This window comes from Macaca nemestrina, chromosome 12 (assembly GCF_043159975.1).
Source record: "Macaca nemestrina isolate mMacNem1 chromosome 12, mMacNem.hap1, whole genome shotgun sequence".
Lineage (NCBI taxonomy): Eukaryota > Metazoa > Chordata > Mammalia > Primates > Cercopithecidae > Macaca > Macaca nemestrina.
Window position 1 is genome coordinate 85414363 of NC_092136.1, and position 15564 is coordinate 85429926.

At 36.1% G+C, this 15564-nt stretch overlaps 1 protein-coding gene across 16 annotated transcripts in view; it reads right to left on the minus strand.

Annotated features, from left to right (window-relative positions):
• The window catches only part of LOC105468864 (phosphatidylinositol binding clathrin assembly protein), a 112850-nt gene that overhangs the window by 59763 nt on the left and 37523 nt on the right, over nucleotides 1–15564 (minus strand). For all 16 annotated transcript variants that reach the window (XM_011719342.3, XM_011719337.3, XM_011719335.3 and 13 more), the window contains exons 2-4: nucleotides 15355–15497; nucleotides 10220–10295; nucleotides 6233–6335 (exon numbers count right to left, since the gene is read on the minus strand). In XM_011719342.3, the coding sequence (XP_011717644.2) occupies nucleotides 6233–6335; nucleotides 10220–10295; nucleotides 15355–15497 (322 nt within the window). The remainder of the gene's footprint in view (nucleotides 1–6232; nucleotides 6336–10219; nucleotides 10296–15354; nucleotides 15498–15564) is intronic.

The following is a 15564-nucleotide window of genomic DNA, read 5'->3' on the forward strand; positions in this document are numbered from 1 at the left end:
TTTTACCTCCAGTTACTACTTCATCACAGAAGATTTGAACATTGGCTCAGTCTTTCTTGTCTTCATTAGCTTCAACATCTATATGGACAACCAATCCAACATCTTGATGTCAAAATTCCTGATTCTAACCTTACTGCCCCCAGAAACCACAGCATCCTAGCCCCACACCTGAACAAAAACAAACAAACAAACAAACAAAAAAGGTAAAATTCAGACACCTCATTCCGTGACAATTACCTGTTAACCTTTCAGCTGCTTTGGTCACATATCCCTGTGGCAAAAACTATTTGACCTCATCAGAAACTTCAATGTTTCAACTCCACCACTACCCACACTGATCCTTTCTCATTTTTACTTTCTTCACCTCGCTTAGAATTCCACAGATCATTATTATAATCACTCCCTTACAAATACCTTTAACTTTCTTGCACCTCTTTTCTTCCCTGCATGTCAGTCACCTGGCAAATTAACAATCCTGGCTGAGCAAACACCTAACTAATCCATGCCTGTACACATATAGCTGAGTGCTGGTAAAGAAAACGGCACAACTGGGCAAACTGGCAAAACTATAAACTCATGATCATCAACCTCAAATGAATACTCAACATTGCCAGCAATCCTCTTAGCCTTCTCTAATAAAATCCTCTCCTAAGCATCTTCAAGTTTTCTTCTTCTCTTTCCTTGTCTCCTTACATGAAACACATCAGCTCTCAGCTCTTAACTCCCAAAATATTTAATTCTAGAACAGAAAATAACAAAAAGCAATTGTCTGGTCTTCTTGCCACCCAAACTATATTTCTATTTAAAAATAGTTGGCTAAGGCTGGGCGCATTGGCTCACGCTTGTAATCCCAGCACTTTGGGAGGCCAAGGCGGGTAGATCACGAGGTCAGGATTTTGAGACCAGCCCGGCCAATATGGTGAAACCCCATCTCTACTAAAAAATACAAAAAGTGGCCAGGCACGGTGGCGTGTGCCTGTAGTCCCAGATACTCGGGAGGCTGAGGTGGGAGAATTGCTTGAATCTGGAAGGTGGAGGATGCAGTGAGCAGAGATCACGCCACTGCACTCCAGCCTGGGTGACAGAGCAAAACTGTCTCAAAAAAAAAAAAAAGATGGCTTTTACCTCATGTTTTTCCTACCATGGTAGACTCCAAATGAATCCAAGATTAAAATATAAAACACTGAATCCATAAATATATCTGATGAAAACATAATAATTAATCATTTTAGCTCACTGAGCTTGCTTGAAAGATAAAAAACATAAAAATGAAGATAACGGTTTTGATCACCTAAGACTGTAAAGCTTTTAACAATGTTAAAAAAACAGGGAAAAATACTCATAACCTATAACATTTTCCTAATACACAAAAAGTTCATTTGTTAAGTGTTCATTACGTGTTAAGCATTAGATACAATATCCCATTTAATTCTCACAACAATCCTAACAGAAAAGTACTAATTAACATCATAATTTTACAGATGAAATAACTCAGAGCTTAAGTAAGGCCTTCCCAGTTTTGCCACAGCATACTAGCACGGTAGAAAGGGTTATGAGTGTGCCAAGATGTTGACCCTTTTTAACCCTTTAGCCTCAAGTAGTCTCTTGTATAAATAGTTATCAGTTTGTGTGCCACCATGTGAAAGCAGTTTAGCAAGCTGACAGATATGTAACAAAATATCCTTGTTCTTAGAAAATATTCACCAAAGTATTAAAAGATATAAACTATAAAAGGCATCAGGTATGTAACCCACTCTCAAATGGTTCAGAAAAAAAATGTGTGTGCATGCCTGTGTGAATATACACAGAAAGAGAAATGCAGATGTGGCAAAATGTTAAAAACTGGTGGTTCTGAGTAAAGTATACAGATGTTCTCTAATATTCTTGCTACATTTCTGGAAGTGAAATTATTTCAAAGTAACATTATTTTTTAAAAGTCAGTAAACCAGCTAAAGTATCTCACTGAAGTCCCTCATCTAATTGGTATGAAGCTAGAATTCAAACCTAGATTCATCTGACTAAAAAAGCTTGTGAGTTCTTACCACTATTCAACACAATGGAAAAGAATGAAAAACCCAATAGAGAAGCTGTCAAAGGACATCAAAAGACAATTAATAAAACAAATATGGCATTCAAAAGGAAGGGGGAGTGTGCTCAATATCACCATTTATTATTCAATCAGCTAATACAAAATGAACACGAGATGCATTTTTCATGATGGAAGAATACAGAATAACTAAGCCAATAATTTGTTATAACTTTTATAAAGCATAATTTGGTGTTTTCTATTAAAATGTTAAATGTATATATATTTATCAATGACCCATCAATTTTAATAATTTATTCTATAGAAAAACTCTCTTAATGCAACCATAAATAAAAGGATGGTCAATCCATTGCTTTTATAAGATTAAAAAAAAAAGGGAATAAATCAGATGTACACCTGCAACATAATTCTACAGCCATTCATAAGAATGAGATGGACTGAGGCTGGACGAGGTGGCTCATGCCTGTAATCTCAGCACTTTGGGAGGCCGAGACAGGTGGATCACTTGTGGTCAGGAGTTCAAGACCAGCCTGGCCAACATGTCAAAACCCCATCTCTACCAAAAATACAAAAATTAGCTGGGCATGGTGGCGAGCACCTGTAGTCCCAGCTACTTGGGAGGCTGACACAGGAGAATCGCTTGAACCCGGGAGGTGGAGGTTGCAGTAAGCCAAGAGCACACCACTGCATCCCAGCCTGGGTGACAGAGCCAGACTCCATCTTAAAAAAAAAGAACGAGATGGATCTATGTGTACAGACATTGAAAATGTCCAAAATACACAGGAGGAAAGAAAAGCAGCCTTCAAAGAATCTGATCCAATTTTTATGTAATTTCCTATGTGCCTTTATATACATGTTTTTATTTACACCCACAGAAAAGATTAGACACACTAAAATGTTAACATTTTCTATGAATTAGGATGGTACTCTTAATTTTTTTTAAGTTTATTACTTTTGTAAATATAAAAAATTATCTTAATAAATCAAACTTCACTACTTATAATGAGAGTCCTCTCCAAAAGGTGTCGCCTACTGAGGTTTTTGCCATGATATAATACATTTCAACTGCTGTCATGTCCTCAATTTATACCTGATATTCTTGATATTTTTCTTTTGTATTTATACAGTCTAATATGTGTATGTGTGTGTGTATAATGCCACTTTTGCGCTTCTTCTTGGTCCCCACTCAATTATGGCTCCTCCTTGATTCAACTAAGTCAATACTAATTTTATTGTACTTGATCAAGAGCCATTTTCATCCAATTAAAAAAGACTGCTCTATTAAATAAAAAAAATTCATCAACTATTCTCAAGACTGGCCCTTCACATTAGAAAAAATGTTACCATTTTAAAAATCTATTATTCTGAAATTGGTAAATACACTGAAGATCAACTTTACTGAAGACACTTTACAGTGTAATATTATTGGACAGAATACAGAGGTTAAAAATCAGACTTCTAAAAAAGTTCTCCAACATAATCTTCTACATAGTGCTTAAATATATGAAATAAAATCTGTAGAATTTACTCTAGGCATATTCCAAAATAATTGCCTCCTGATGAATTGGGAATGGCAACATAGAACATTTAAATTCAGCTTTAAATTTTCTTGCATAACTAAGAGGTTAATTCTATATTTCAGCTAAATTTTTCACTTCAGTCCATTAATTTAAAATTTCAATAGAACAATCTAAAGGAACACATCAATTGCTTAGACTTTAGGGATCACTGAGCAGCAGAGTGGCTCAGGAAGGCATTCACCAGGCTATTTCTGTACATGACAGATTCCCTTCAAGACAGGACTTCATAGCTACAAGGGTCATCACTGCTGCTAAGAATGTCTTCAGTGGCTTTCTCCTCAGCCCTCATCCTATATCCTAGGAAAAAATCTGCGTATCAGGTGTTATCAGTTATAGAAGCAATGACTGGATCATTCATATGACTGGATCATGTGCTAAGATGATTGTTAATTAGGGTGCAGCAAAAATTAAATGCATCTTCTGCATTTGAGATTAAAAGAAAGCTTAAATACAAAACAGCACTGAAAGAAATGAGAAGAGATCCAAATAAACAGAAAGACATCTCTTGTTCATGGACTAGAAATTTAATCGTTAAGAATACTCCCCAAGCTGATCAACAGATTCAATGCAATCCCCTACAAAATCCCAGCTATCTTTTCTGCAAAAATCAACAAGCTGATCCTGAAATTCACATGGGAATGCAAGGCGCCCAGAACAGCCAAAACAATGTTGGGGGAAAAAAAGAATAGAGTTGGAAGACTCACACGTTCTCATTTTCAAACACACTGCAAAGCAACAGTAAGCAAGACAGTGTGGGGTACTGGCATGAAGATACACATACAGATCAACAGAACAGAACTGCAAGTCCAGAAATAAACCTTTACATTTATGGTCAATTCATCTTCAACAAGGTGGTAAGACTATCCAATGGGGAAAGAAGAGTAATTTCACAAAATGGTGCTGGGTAACTATATATCCACATACAAAAGAATAAATTTGGACTCATCTCTCACACCATATACAAAAGTTAATTCCAAAGAGATAAAAAAACCTAACTATAAGGTCAAAAAATACAAGATTCTTAGAATAAAAAGTAGGAGTACATCTTTGTGACCTTGGATTAAACAATGATTTCTTAGACATGATGACAAAAGTAGAAGCAACCAAAGGAAAAAAATAGATACACTTAATCAGTTAAAAGTGTTTGTTCTTCAAAAAACACCAACAAGAAACTGAAAAGACAAGCCACAGGAGAAAAATATTTGCAAATTATTTATGTGATAAGCAACTGGTGTCCAGAATATATTTTTTAAAATTCTTGCAACTTAACAATAAAAAGGCAAGTAACCCAATTCAAAAATGGGCAAAAGGCCAGGTCAGTAGCTCATGCCTATAATCCCAACACTGTGGGAGGCCGAAATGGGAAGACTGCTTGAGCCCAGGAGTTGAAGACCAGTCTAGGCAACATAGTAAGACCTTGTTTGTATGAAAATTTTTTAAAAAATTAACTGAGCATAGTGTTGCATGCCTGTGTTCCCAGCTACTCAGCAGGCTGCGGGGGAAAAATGCTTAAGCACAGGAGGTCGACACGCAGTGAGCTGGGATTGTGCCACTGTCTCAAAAAGTGAAAATAAAAAATAAAAACAGGGAAAAGGGTTTGAAGAGGCATTTTTTCAAAAGACAATATACAAACGGTCAACAGTACAAAAAAAAAATGCTCAATATCATTAGCCATCAGGGAAATGACAACTAAAAATCACAAGACACTACTTCACACCCAGTAGGATGGCTACAATTAAAAAAAAAAACAAAAAACCAGAAACAAAAACAGAAAATAAGTATGGCAAGAATAGGGAGAAACTGAAAGTGCCATACATTACTGATGGGAATGTAAAATGATTCAACTGCTTTGAAAAATAATTTGGCAGTTCCTCAAAATGGCAAACATAAGAGTTACCATATGACACAGCAATTCCAGTTCTAGGTATATACCGAAGAGAATTAAAAAGATAATCCACATAAAATCTAATGTTCACAGCACCATTATTCCTAATAGTCAAAAGCAGAAACTATTCCAGTGGCCATCAGCTGATGAATAGATAAACAAAATGCAATATATGTCCATAAAGTAAAATATGATCTGGTTAGAAAAAGGAATAAAATACTGATATATGATATAACATGGATGCTATAACTTGGATATATTATGCTACACAAAGGCCACATATTGTATAATTTCATTTATATGAAATGTGCAGAATAGGCAAGCCCAGAGACACAGAAAGTAGGTTCATGGTTGCCAGGATCTAGGGGAAGAGGGAACAGGAAACAAATGCTAATAGGTACAGAGCTTCTTTTTGGAGGTGATAAAAATGTTCTGAAATTAGTGGTGATGTTGGACAACTCTGTAAATATACTAAAAACCAATGAATTACACACTTTAAAAGGATAACTTTTGTTATGTGAATTATATCTCAATAAAGGTGCTACAAAAAGAACTTAAAAACAAATCCTACCACAAAAAGTACTTGATATACCTCATCAAAGAAAAATGAGGTTCGTCTTTTAAAACTGGCTTAAATTTCATAATTCATAATCTAGTACTCCTATGTTTTACATTTTTAAAAATTCAAATCAATTAGATGCCAAAAAAAGCTTAACTCACCCTCTCTTCACTTTTGTGAAATCAAATGCAACTTGTCTGTATGAAACTGCTTTTTCATTTAAATATCTACTATACCGCCTAATAAATGTAGACATGTCATATCCTGTAAAAAAAAAAAAAAAAAAAAGAAAAAGAAAAAAAAGAAACAAGTTTTTATAAATGACTAAAAATCCCAATATTCCTAGAAAAACAATTCATTGTATTCAATGGCTATAATGCCTTGGTATCCCAATTCAGTTTAGTGATGTAAATTAAGTAACTTATTAATAATATTACCATTAAATTCTCTTAAGGTTTCATATTTAAATCAGATAAGTCCTATGTAGCTTTAAAAAAAAACTCTTCCTTAGACCTTCACCAAAATAAGAAGTTTCTTTTCTTTCTTTCAATATTCCTATTCTTTATTCATCAGGAGTTAGAAAAACATGTCCTTTTATACAACTTGATAATCTCACAACTCAAATTTAACATCCTATGGAACCACAATCCCATTCCTCAAAACATCAAGCAACTCCATATAATTTTTATATTCCTAAAATCTTTAGCTGTATTTAGAACCATAACTTATATGTGCCAACCTTATAAAAAGTGTAAAAAATTACTGTCTAATATAACAAATGGCAATAGGCAAGTTTAGGGTGTAACAAAAACAATTATATGTTTTCAATGAAATTTCTAAATGAATACATAAATCATTTTAAGACTGTTTCATCATGTCCTTGATTTGAAAACTTCAGCAACATAAAATCTAATCAATATTATTTTTTAAAAACATCAAAAACTTTGTGTTTAATTATTGCCTGGCTCAAGGAAGTCTATAAATTTTTGCTCCTCATTGCAAAGTGAACCCATTTTAACTCATATTCATCTAACAAATTAAATTACTTGATCTTTGCTACTTTTAAAAGACAATACCAAAACCACCGAAAATGTAAACTAACTGGATTTCAATATCACCAGTTCATTTATTTAGCAAAATATTTATTGAGTGCCTATTAAGTACCAGTGGAGAAAAATCAGTGAACAAAATAGAAAAAAAAATACTGTTCTCATATGACTTCATACCTACTACTGTACAGGTCAGGTGTTACATGCTCACACTCCTCAGCTCTTCAATTCATATGGTTCTATCTACTATACCCCATCCTAAGAGGGTAAAGAACCTCTCATCCTTCAAGGCTCACTCTCCTCTACATAAAAAGAGTGAAATTATTAAAACCTTATCACTAGAATTGCTTAATTTCCATCTTAAGAAAATAAGAAATCAGTTGCTAATAAGACACAAAAAACCTACTTGGATATATGCATAAACTGTGCCTAGAGCAGTGCTCTACATCTTGTTTTCCATACACTTTTAAAGTTAAAATGAACTGACTGAGGGAGGAAGTGAAAATTAAAGGATGAGCAGGCAGTTTCTTCCATGCCCCTGAAAATAGAGACTCTCCATTTTTATCTATAATATATATCTGGCTTCTGTTTAAGATTTCAAAAACAGGCCAGGTATGGTGGCTCATGCCTGTAATCCCAGAACTTTGGGAGGCTTACGAGGATTGCTTTAGACCAAGAGTTCAAGACCAACCTGGTCAACAGAGCAAGAGCCCACCTCTACAAAACATTTAAGAACAAAATAATTAGCCACGCGTGGTGGTGCACATCTGTAATCCCAGCTGCTCGGGAGGCTGAAGGGAGGACTGCTTGAGTCAGGAGTTTGAGGCTGCAGTGAGCTATGATCACACCACTGCACCCAGCCTAGGTGACAGAGCAAGCCCCGGCCTCTTTCACTCTAGCATCAGCAACAGAACCAGATCCCGTCTCAAAGAAAAAGAAAATATTTTTTCAAGAGAGGGGGGGTCTACTGTTTTAATTTTTTTTCCTTAAGTTAGAGCACTATAACTCTTATTAAAATATAATGCATTTTGTAACTCTGGGTCCTATGTATAGATTACTGGTCTTCTAGAATGTCTGGAAGATAGGGTATTAAATTCATTTTAAGCAAGGATATACTTGCACCTACCAAAGGGAAACAAGTATTGGACTGAACACCTCCAAACTCAAATATAGCCAGTCACATACACACACACACAAAACAATTCCACTGATCTTTTTTTTTTTTTTAACACCTCCAGAAGAACCACAGTTCAGGCCTTCATTAACTCTACACTAGATAACAAGAACAACAACTGAAACAGTCTCAGCATCTTCAAGATTTGGTTTACTCTGATCTAACTTGACTAAGTTATGATGTTTCCTTGTAACACATAATTCTCTCTCCCCTCCTCTCTCTACTGCATTATGAAATTCCAACTATATAAAATATTTTTGTGCTTGATTATGGCTCTGAACAGCTTCTTGAGGGCTATCTGCCACTACATGTTCTCAAATACACCATTCATATAGATTCTCTTCACATTCATTTGCTCTATAAATCTTAAATATTCATATCCATGTGAATGACTTTCACATCCATATACATCTGTGTATCTGTGCTTACTTTCACATCCATGTATTGTACCTGTGTACCTGTGCTTAAGCCAACTCATCTTCTCATCCTTCCCTTGAAGCCCAGCATAAATCTCACCTTCTCTAAAGACACTTCCCTGATTGAGCCTCACTACTGAATATTCCCAACTCATTTGGCATATCCTTTATGAGGTTCTCCCTAAAGCTGACATTCTATAATGCTAACAGCCTAGTTACAGAACTAAGTAAAAACAGATCCCATTATGACAATGTGCATGGACAGCTATAACCACATCATGTCCATTTCAAGTTACTAAATAAAAAATAACAGGCCAGGTGCGGTGGCTCACGCCTGTAAACCCAGCACTTTGGGAGGCCGAGGCAAGCAGAACATGAGGTCAAGAGATGGAGAGCATCCTGGCCAACATAGTGAAACCCCGTCTCTACTAAAAATACACAAATTGGCTGGGTGTGGTGACACGCTCGGGTAGTCCCAGCTACTCGGGAGGCTGAGGCAGGAGAATTGCTTCAACCCGGGAGGGGGAGGTTGCAGTGAGCCGAGATCATGCCACTTCACTCCAGCCTGGTGACAGAATGAGACTTTGTCTCAAAAAAAAAGAAAAGAAAAGAAAACAGCTTATGAATGAATACGAAAAAAAGAATATAAATGAACAATTCATCTTAATAAATTATATTTACTTTAGCTACTAAAACATGTAATATTCCAACTACATTTCTTGGAATGAAACATAAAATAATACAATAACAATGAAAGCAAATATTTACACAGCATTTCTTTTTTATTTGTTTTTTTGAGACACAGTCTAGCTTTGTCACCCAGGCTGAAGCACAGTGGCATGATCTTGGCTCACTGCAACCTTCGCCTCCTGGGTTCAAGTGATTCTCCTGCCTCAGCCTCCTGAGTAGCTGGGATTACAGGCATGCACCACCAACCCCGGCTAATTTTTGTATTTTCAGTAGAGATGGGGTTTCACCATGTTGGCCAGGCTGGTCTTGAACACTTGACCTCAAGTGACCCACCCGCCTCAGCCTCCCAAAGTGCTGGGATTACAGGCATGAGCCACCGTACCTGGCCTTACACAGCATGTCTTATGTGCCAGGCACTGTTCTAAGCACTTTGTAGTAATTAACTAGGTTAAGTCTCATGACAATCTTATTGGGTAGGTACTATCACTATTACTCGATTCTACTGATGCAGAGGTGAAGTAACCTGCCCAAGTTCACATAGCTGGTAGGTGGCAAAGATGAGATTTAAACCCAGACAGTCCAGCTCCGGAATTCATGCTCTCAAATAACTACTCTGTACTACCTCTCAGAGAGCTCTGAGTATCTGGTAGGCAAATAAATATTCATTCAAATTAAAAGACAGTTTTTTCTTTCCTACAACCTTCACTAAAATATAAGGTTTAAAGTAGCATATGTTCTAAAAGACAGAGTTCTACTCCAGAGTAATCATCATGTGGGTGTCATTCTTTCGATTTTCTATAATGAAAAAGTTATCTTTACCTTGCAATCCACTTTTATCCAAAAAATTGCTTAAGTTAAACAACGTGTTTCTTGAAGCCAAATACTGAATAAAACGCTGGAAAAAAAAAATAATTACATCATATTAAGGTACTGCCATCTCACAAACTCTTAATTCGAAAATTAGGAGGAAAAGTTATGGTTAATGCATTCCATTAAGCTTATCTAGTTTAAATTTCTCATCCTCACTACTCCTCCCATTAACTAGTTACCAAACCTAAAAACATAATACATATTTTTCACTAGCATGCGAGAATTTATTACAGCCTAATTCCCACAGATATATTATAGTATTAAGCCAAAATAATAAAAGCAAATAGGCAGTGGAACCAGTAGTTTGGGTTTTATTACAGCATACTAAAACTATGGCTAATCATTTCTAGGTGGCATCTGTATTTTAAATAGCCATCTGGTATACCAAAGTTTTGGCTTTTAAAAAAAACCAAAACACTTCTAAACATACAAGAAAGCAATAGAGATCCTCTTACCCACTGTCCAGATTAAACAAATTCACATGCTCACTTCAGATCTTATATAAAATCAAAACATTATAGCCTCCATTGAAGACCCACACCTTCAATCTCCCTTCCCTCCCTCTTCAGAGGTGAGTACTTTTCTGAAACAGGTACACATTACTTTCACACAGGTTTTCACCATTTTATTAGATATACAAGTATCTATAAACTATCCAATCGCTTTCTATTTTAAATTTACACAAGTATCATAGTGTACTTACTCTGCAATGTGCTTTAACTCAACCTTTCCCTAAGAATTACCCCACTTAACATTTCATTTTAAATGATGTTCTAATATTCCAATGAATACATCATTATAAATCCATTTATTTAGCATGGATATACTTTCTAATTTTCGCTATTATTAACAAAGTTGTATTGACATCTTTGTTCTTGGTCTCTATGCATAAGTATATTCATTTATCAGGATATATACTTAGGGATGAATTATTAGGCCAGCACATATGTAAAAGTTCATCTTCTCAATATTGCCAAAATGCTCTCTGAAGTGCTTACCATAGTAAATAACATTAGTCTCCTTCACATACAGCCTCTAAACAGTTAAAGAAATGCCTTTCAATTTCACTTCTTAGGATTCCTTTACTTTCCTCTTCGTTTTTTTAATGCATGCAGAGGCTAATCATCAACTAGGATGTACACCATCACCTCCGAAATCAGTCCTTTTTTTTTTTTCTTTTTTGAGACAGGGTCTTGCTCTGTCGTCCAAGCTGGAGTACAGTGGTGTGATCACAGCTTTCCACCCTCCTGATCTCAAGCAATCCTACCATCTCAGCACGAAGCACCACCCACCATTCACTCTTCACCCTCGCTCCCAAGTAGCTGGGACTACAGGCATGCACCACCATGTCCAGATCACATTTCGTTTTTAATTTTCTGTAGAGACAACATCTTACTACACTGCCTAGGCTGGTCTGGAACTCTTGGACTCAAGCAATCCTCCCGCCTTGGCCCCTCAAAGTGTCAGGATTACAGGTGTGAGCCACTGTGCCCGGCCCCCAAATCAGTCTTGTTCAACTGAGACCACCCCAAACTAACAAACCAGGATTTTGAAAACCAATTTGTAAACTGAAGACTCTATTTCACAATTATCCTAAAACAGTGTTTCAAAAAGTTATAAAAATATCGTAAGACAATATTAGACTATGATTTTAATAGATTTTGATAAGACTCTTCTTTACCTCTGCATTCTAAATTAATGTAAATAATTTAGTCTACCAAGCCATTTCATTCATGATTTTAGAGATAATAAATCTAAATTTTCCTTTTCATTTTATTAGTCCTTTCTACCTTCAAGACATATATGGCTTTAATCAAGTTGTGGTTTTGGTTTCAACAGCATCCTAATGCTATTCAAAATGGTATTAAATTGAGCACCATGCCAACAATCTGGCAAGTAATAAGGCTTCATAGGTTCCCATTTTGGGTCATAAGCGGTAACCTGAAATGGATTATCCTAAAACTTCATTTAAAGAACGGCAATGTGGAAGATGGGTGATTAGGTACATAAGCATTTGTTATACCATTCACTCTACTATTGTGTATATTAGAAACTTTTCATAACAAAATATTTAAAGAACATATTTCAGAATATTTTACCCAAAATGGTATTAAATACTTTATAAAAAATCCATGCTTGGTTCTATACGTCTCTTTTCTAATTTCATCTACAAATTTTTAACTCCACATTTTCATGTATTAATCACCTATAACTTTTCATACTACAATAAGAGCCTTGGTCAATTCTATTTACCATGAAGATACTATCATATTATTGAGGAAGGTCCAGAAGTGACTTACCCAAGTCACCCAGTTGGTAACTGAACAACGGTATAGAAGTACCTACTTGCCTGGTGTCAAGGGTCTATAACACAATGCTCACCCAGCCTTAACCTTTTGAGATTTCTTCTCCGTGGCCAGGTTTCTCAACCTGAGCACTCTGACACTGAATCAGATAATTCTTTGTTGTTGGGGACTGTTCTGCATGTTACTTTTTTTTCTTTTTCTTTTTTTTTTTTTGAGACGGAGTCTCTTGCTCTGTTGCCCAGGCTGGAATGCAATGGCAAAATCTCGCTCACTGCAACCTCTGCTTCCCGGGTTTAAGTGATTCTCCTGCCTCAGCCTCCTGAGTAGCTGGGATTACAGGCGCGCGACACCACGCCTGGCTAATTTATGTATTTTTTAGTAGAGACGGGGTTTCACCATGTTGGTCACACTGGTCTCAAACTCCGGCCCTCAGGTGATCTGCCCACCTCGGCCATCCAAAGTGCTGGGATTACAGGCATGAACCACCGCACCCAGTCTATTCTGTGCATTATTATATGCTATTTTGAAGCAGTTCCGGCCTTTACCTACTAGATACCAGTAGCAACCCCCTTCAGTTGTGACAAATGTCCTCTAAGGGAAAAAAAAATCATCCCCCTTCCCCACTCAGTTTTGAGAACCACCACTCCATGGTATTCCAGTCACCACAGCATAGTGAAATCCTATGTACAGCCTCTAACAAATTAATGGCATCTGCCAATGGGAACACCTGAAGGTTGTACAAACTAGCATAAAAAATGAATAGAGCATGGAATTTGCTTTAACTACCTAGAGGAAGCTAAACATGAGTTTATCAAAAAAACACTAAAATGCTATCTTTCTCCCCTTGTCAATCAATTCTACGAAATGACTGTCAACTTTCTGTTTTGTCTTTACTAACATTTTGCCTCTAGTACTATCAATTACCTTATTTACAGCCTCTGAGAGCCATTATTGATACTTTATCTGGCAGTGTAGCTGGTTATATTTGTGGCTTTTTCTTTTTAAAAAATATACTATATCAAATAAATAAAGAAGGATAAGAAGAAAAGTACATACACGTTTGGAATTCTTCAGAAAAATCATAATCTTAACTAAACATATTCCTGCCACAAGTAAAAACTATTACCCTAGTTAAGATGTTTCAAGTTACATTTAAGCTAATATAGCCAAACATTTCTATTAGCTCTATAAACTGGTTATGATGTATTAGAAAGCAACTAACGTAAGTCCTAAAAACGGTCATGTCTGTTGACTTAGTAATCACATTTCAGGTAACACTTAGGGGAAATAATTTTTAAAAATTAAAAACTACAAATATAAAGCCACTCAATGTGGTGGTATAACAATGAATCAGAAAACTAAATTTCTAGCAAGGAAAATAGTTTAAAACTTGTGAACTATAGGATCAATTACACAGTTATTAAAGATGATTAAAAAATACAACATGGTGATGTTGACAGTGTGATATTATATAAAAAGCTAAATATATTTTATCTACATTATGATTATAGCCATTTAAAAAACACAAATACTTTTGGACAAGAACCAGAGGGAAGACCAAAATGTGCCAATAGTAAGATGCGTCGGAATAATAAAGTTGTGGGTACATTCCTGCTTTAATTTTGAACTTTAATAATGCTATATTGGTAGTTGTCAGAAAATAGTTTCAATACTGAAAAGCCCACAATAACACATGACGTGATGGATGTCAGTAAGTCATTACGCTCAGAAAACTAGTACCAATGACTAAAGTTCTTCTCATCTCTAGAGGGTTATCCTTGTAGACTGCATTTTTCTAAGGCACATACCAATGAAGATTTATCTAGTTCTACTCAGATGTTCTTGAAAAGCTCCTATTAATACAATTTTACAAATAAGTTTATTGAGCTGAGAAAATGAACCAAAACTGCTAGGCTATCATGGAAAGTAAGACAATTCTCTCAAAACAGAGAATTGCAAAAGTTTATATATCTTATTTGTTACCCTTTTAGGCAACAATGGCTTCAGACACACCTCTCTGCTGAAGAAGGCACTCTTCAATCAGTCTTTCTCAGCAAATGCCATCTTAGTCCTAAATACACAGCTTTGAAGTAGGCAAAGTGCTTCCACAAGCAACTACATGAGATCAGACGAGAATCTAAAGCTGGGTGTGATGGCTTACGCCTGTAATCCCAGCACTTTGGGAGGCGACGGTGGGAGGATCACTTGAGCCCAGAACTTCAAGACCAGCCTAAGCCAAGATGGAAAGACCCCCATCTCTACAAAAAAAATTTAAAAATAAGCCTGGTATAGTGGCACACACTTGTAATCCCAGCTACGTGGGAGGCTGAGGAGGGAAGGTCCCTTGAGTCCAGGAATTTGAGGTAGCAGTGAGCTAGGATGGTACCACTGCACTTCAGCCTGGGCAACAAAGCAAGACCCCGTCTAAAAAAAAAAAAAAAAAAAATTCTAACTGGGCTACAATAAAAGAACAAATGGATATAGACAAATATATAGTCTATAAACAGGACCAGTAAAAACCAGGGATGCTTATGGAACCCATTTCCAGGCATTAATCTTTGCTTCTTGATCCATTATTGATGTCCTCTGTGCTCTGACCCACTTTTTGCTTTCTGGTTTATAGGCTATCTTTCCTCAGATTGCAGGGTCTATAACTATATTTCTGGCTAGGTACCTTGCCCTTTGTACCTGGAAGCTGTTTCTGAAGTTTCAGTGAGAGAAGCTAGCTAACAATAAGTCAACACATCAGTATACTTGTTCATTAAAAATTCTGCTTACCTCATTTCCATACACCATCAAATGATGAGTCGTAATGAGAGATTTGAAGACCACCACCCAACTACTGTTAGTAGTTCTTTCAAATAAACTGTCTGCCAACTGTGGGATGTTCACATTCATCTCATTTGTGCACTGAATTAAGTCTGCAATAAAAAATTTTTAAATGATTAATTTCCTCTCTGATTTTAATTTATTGGTAATACGAGATTT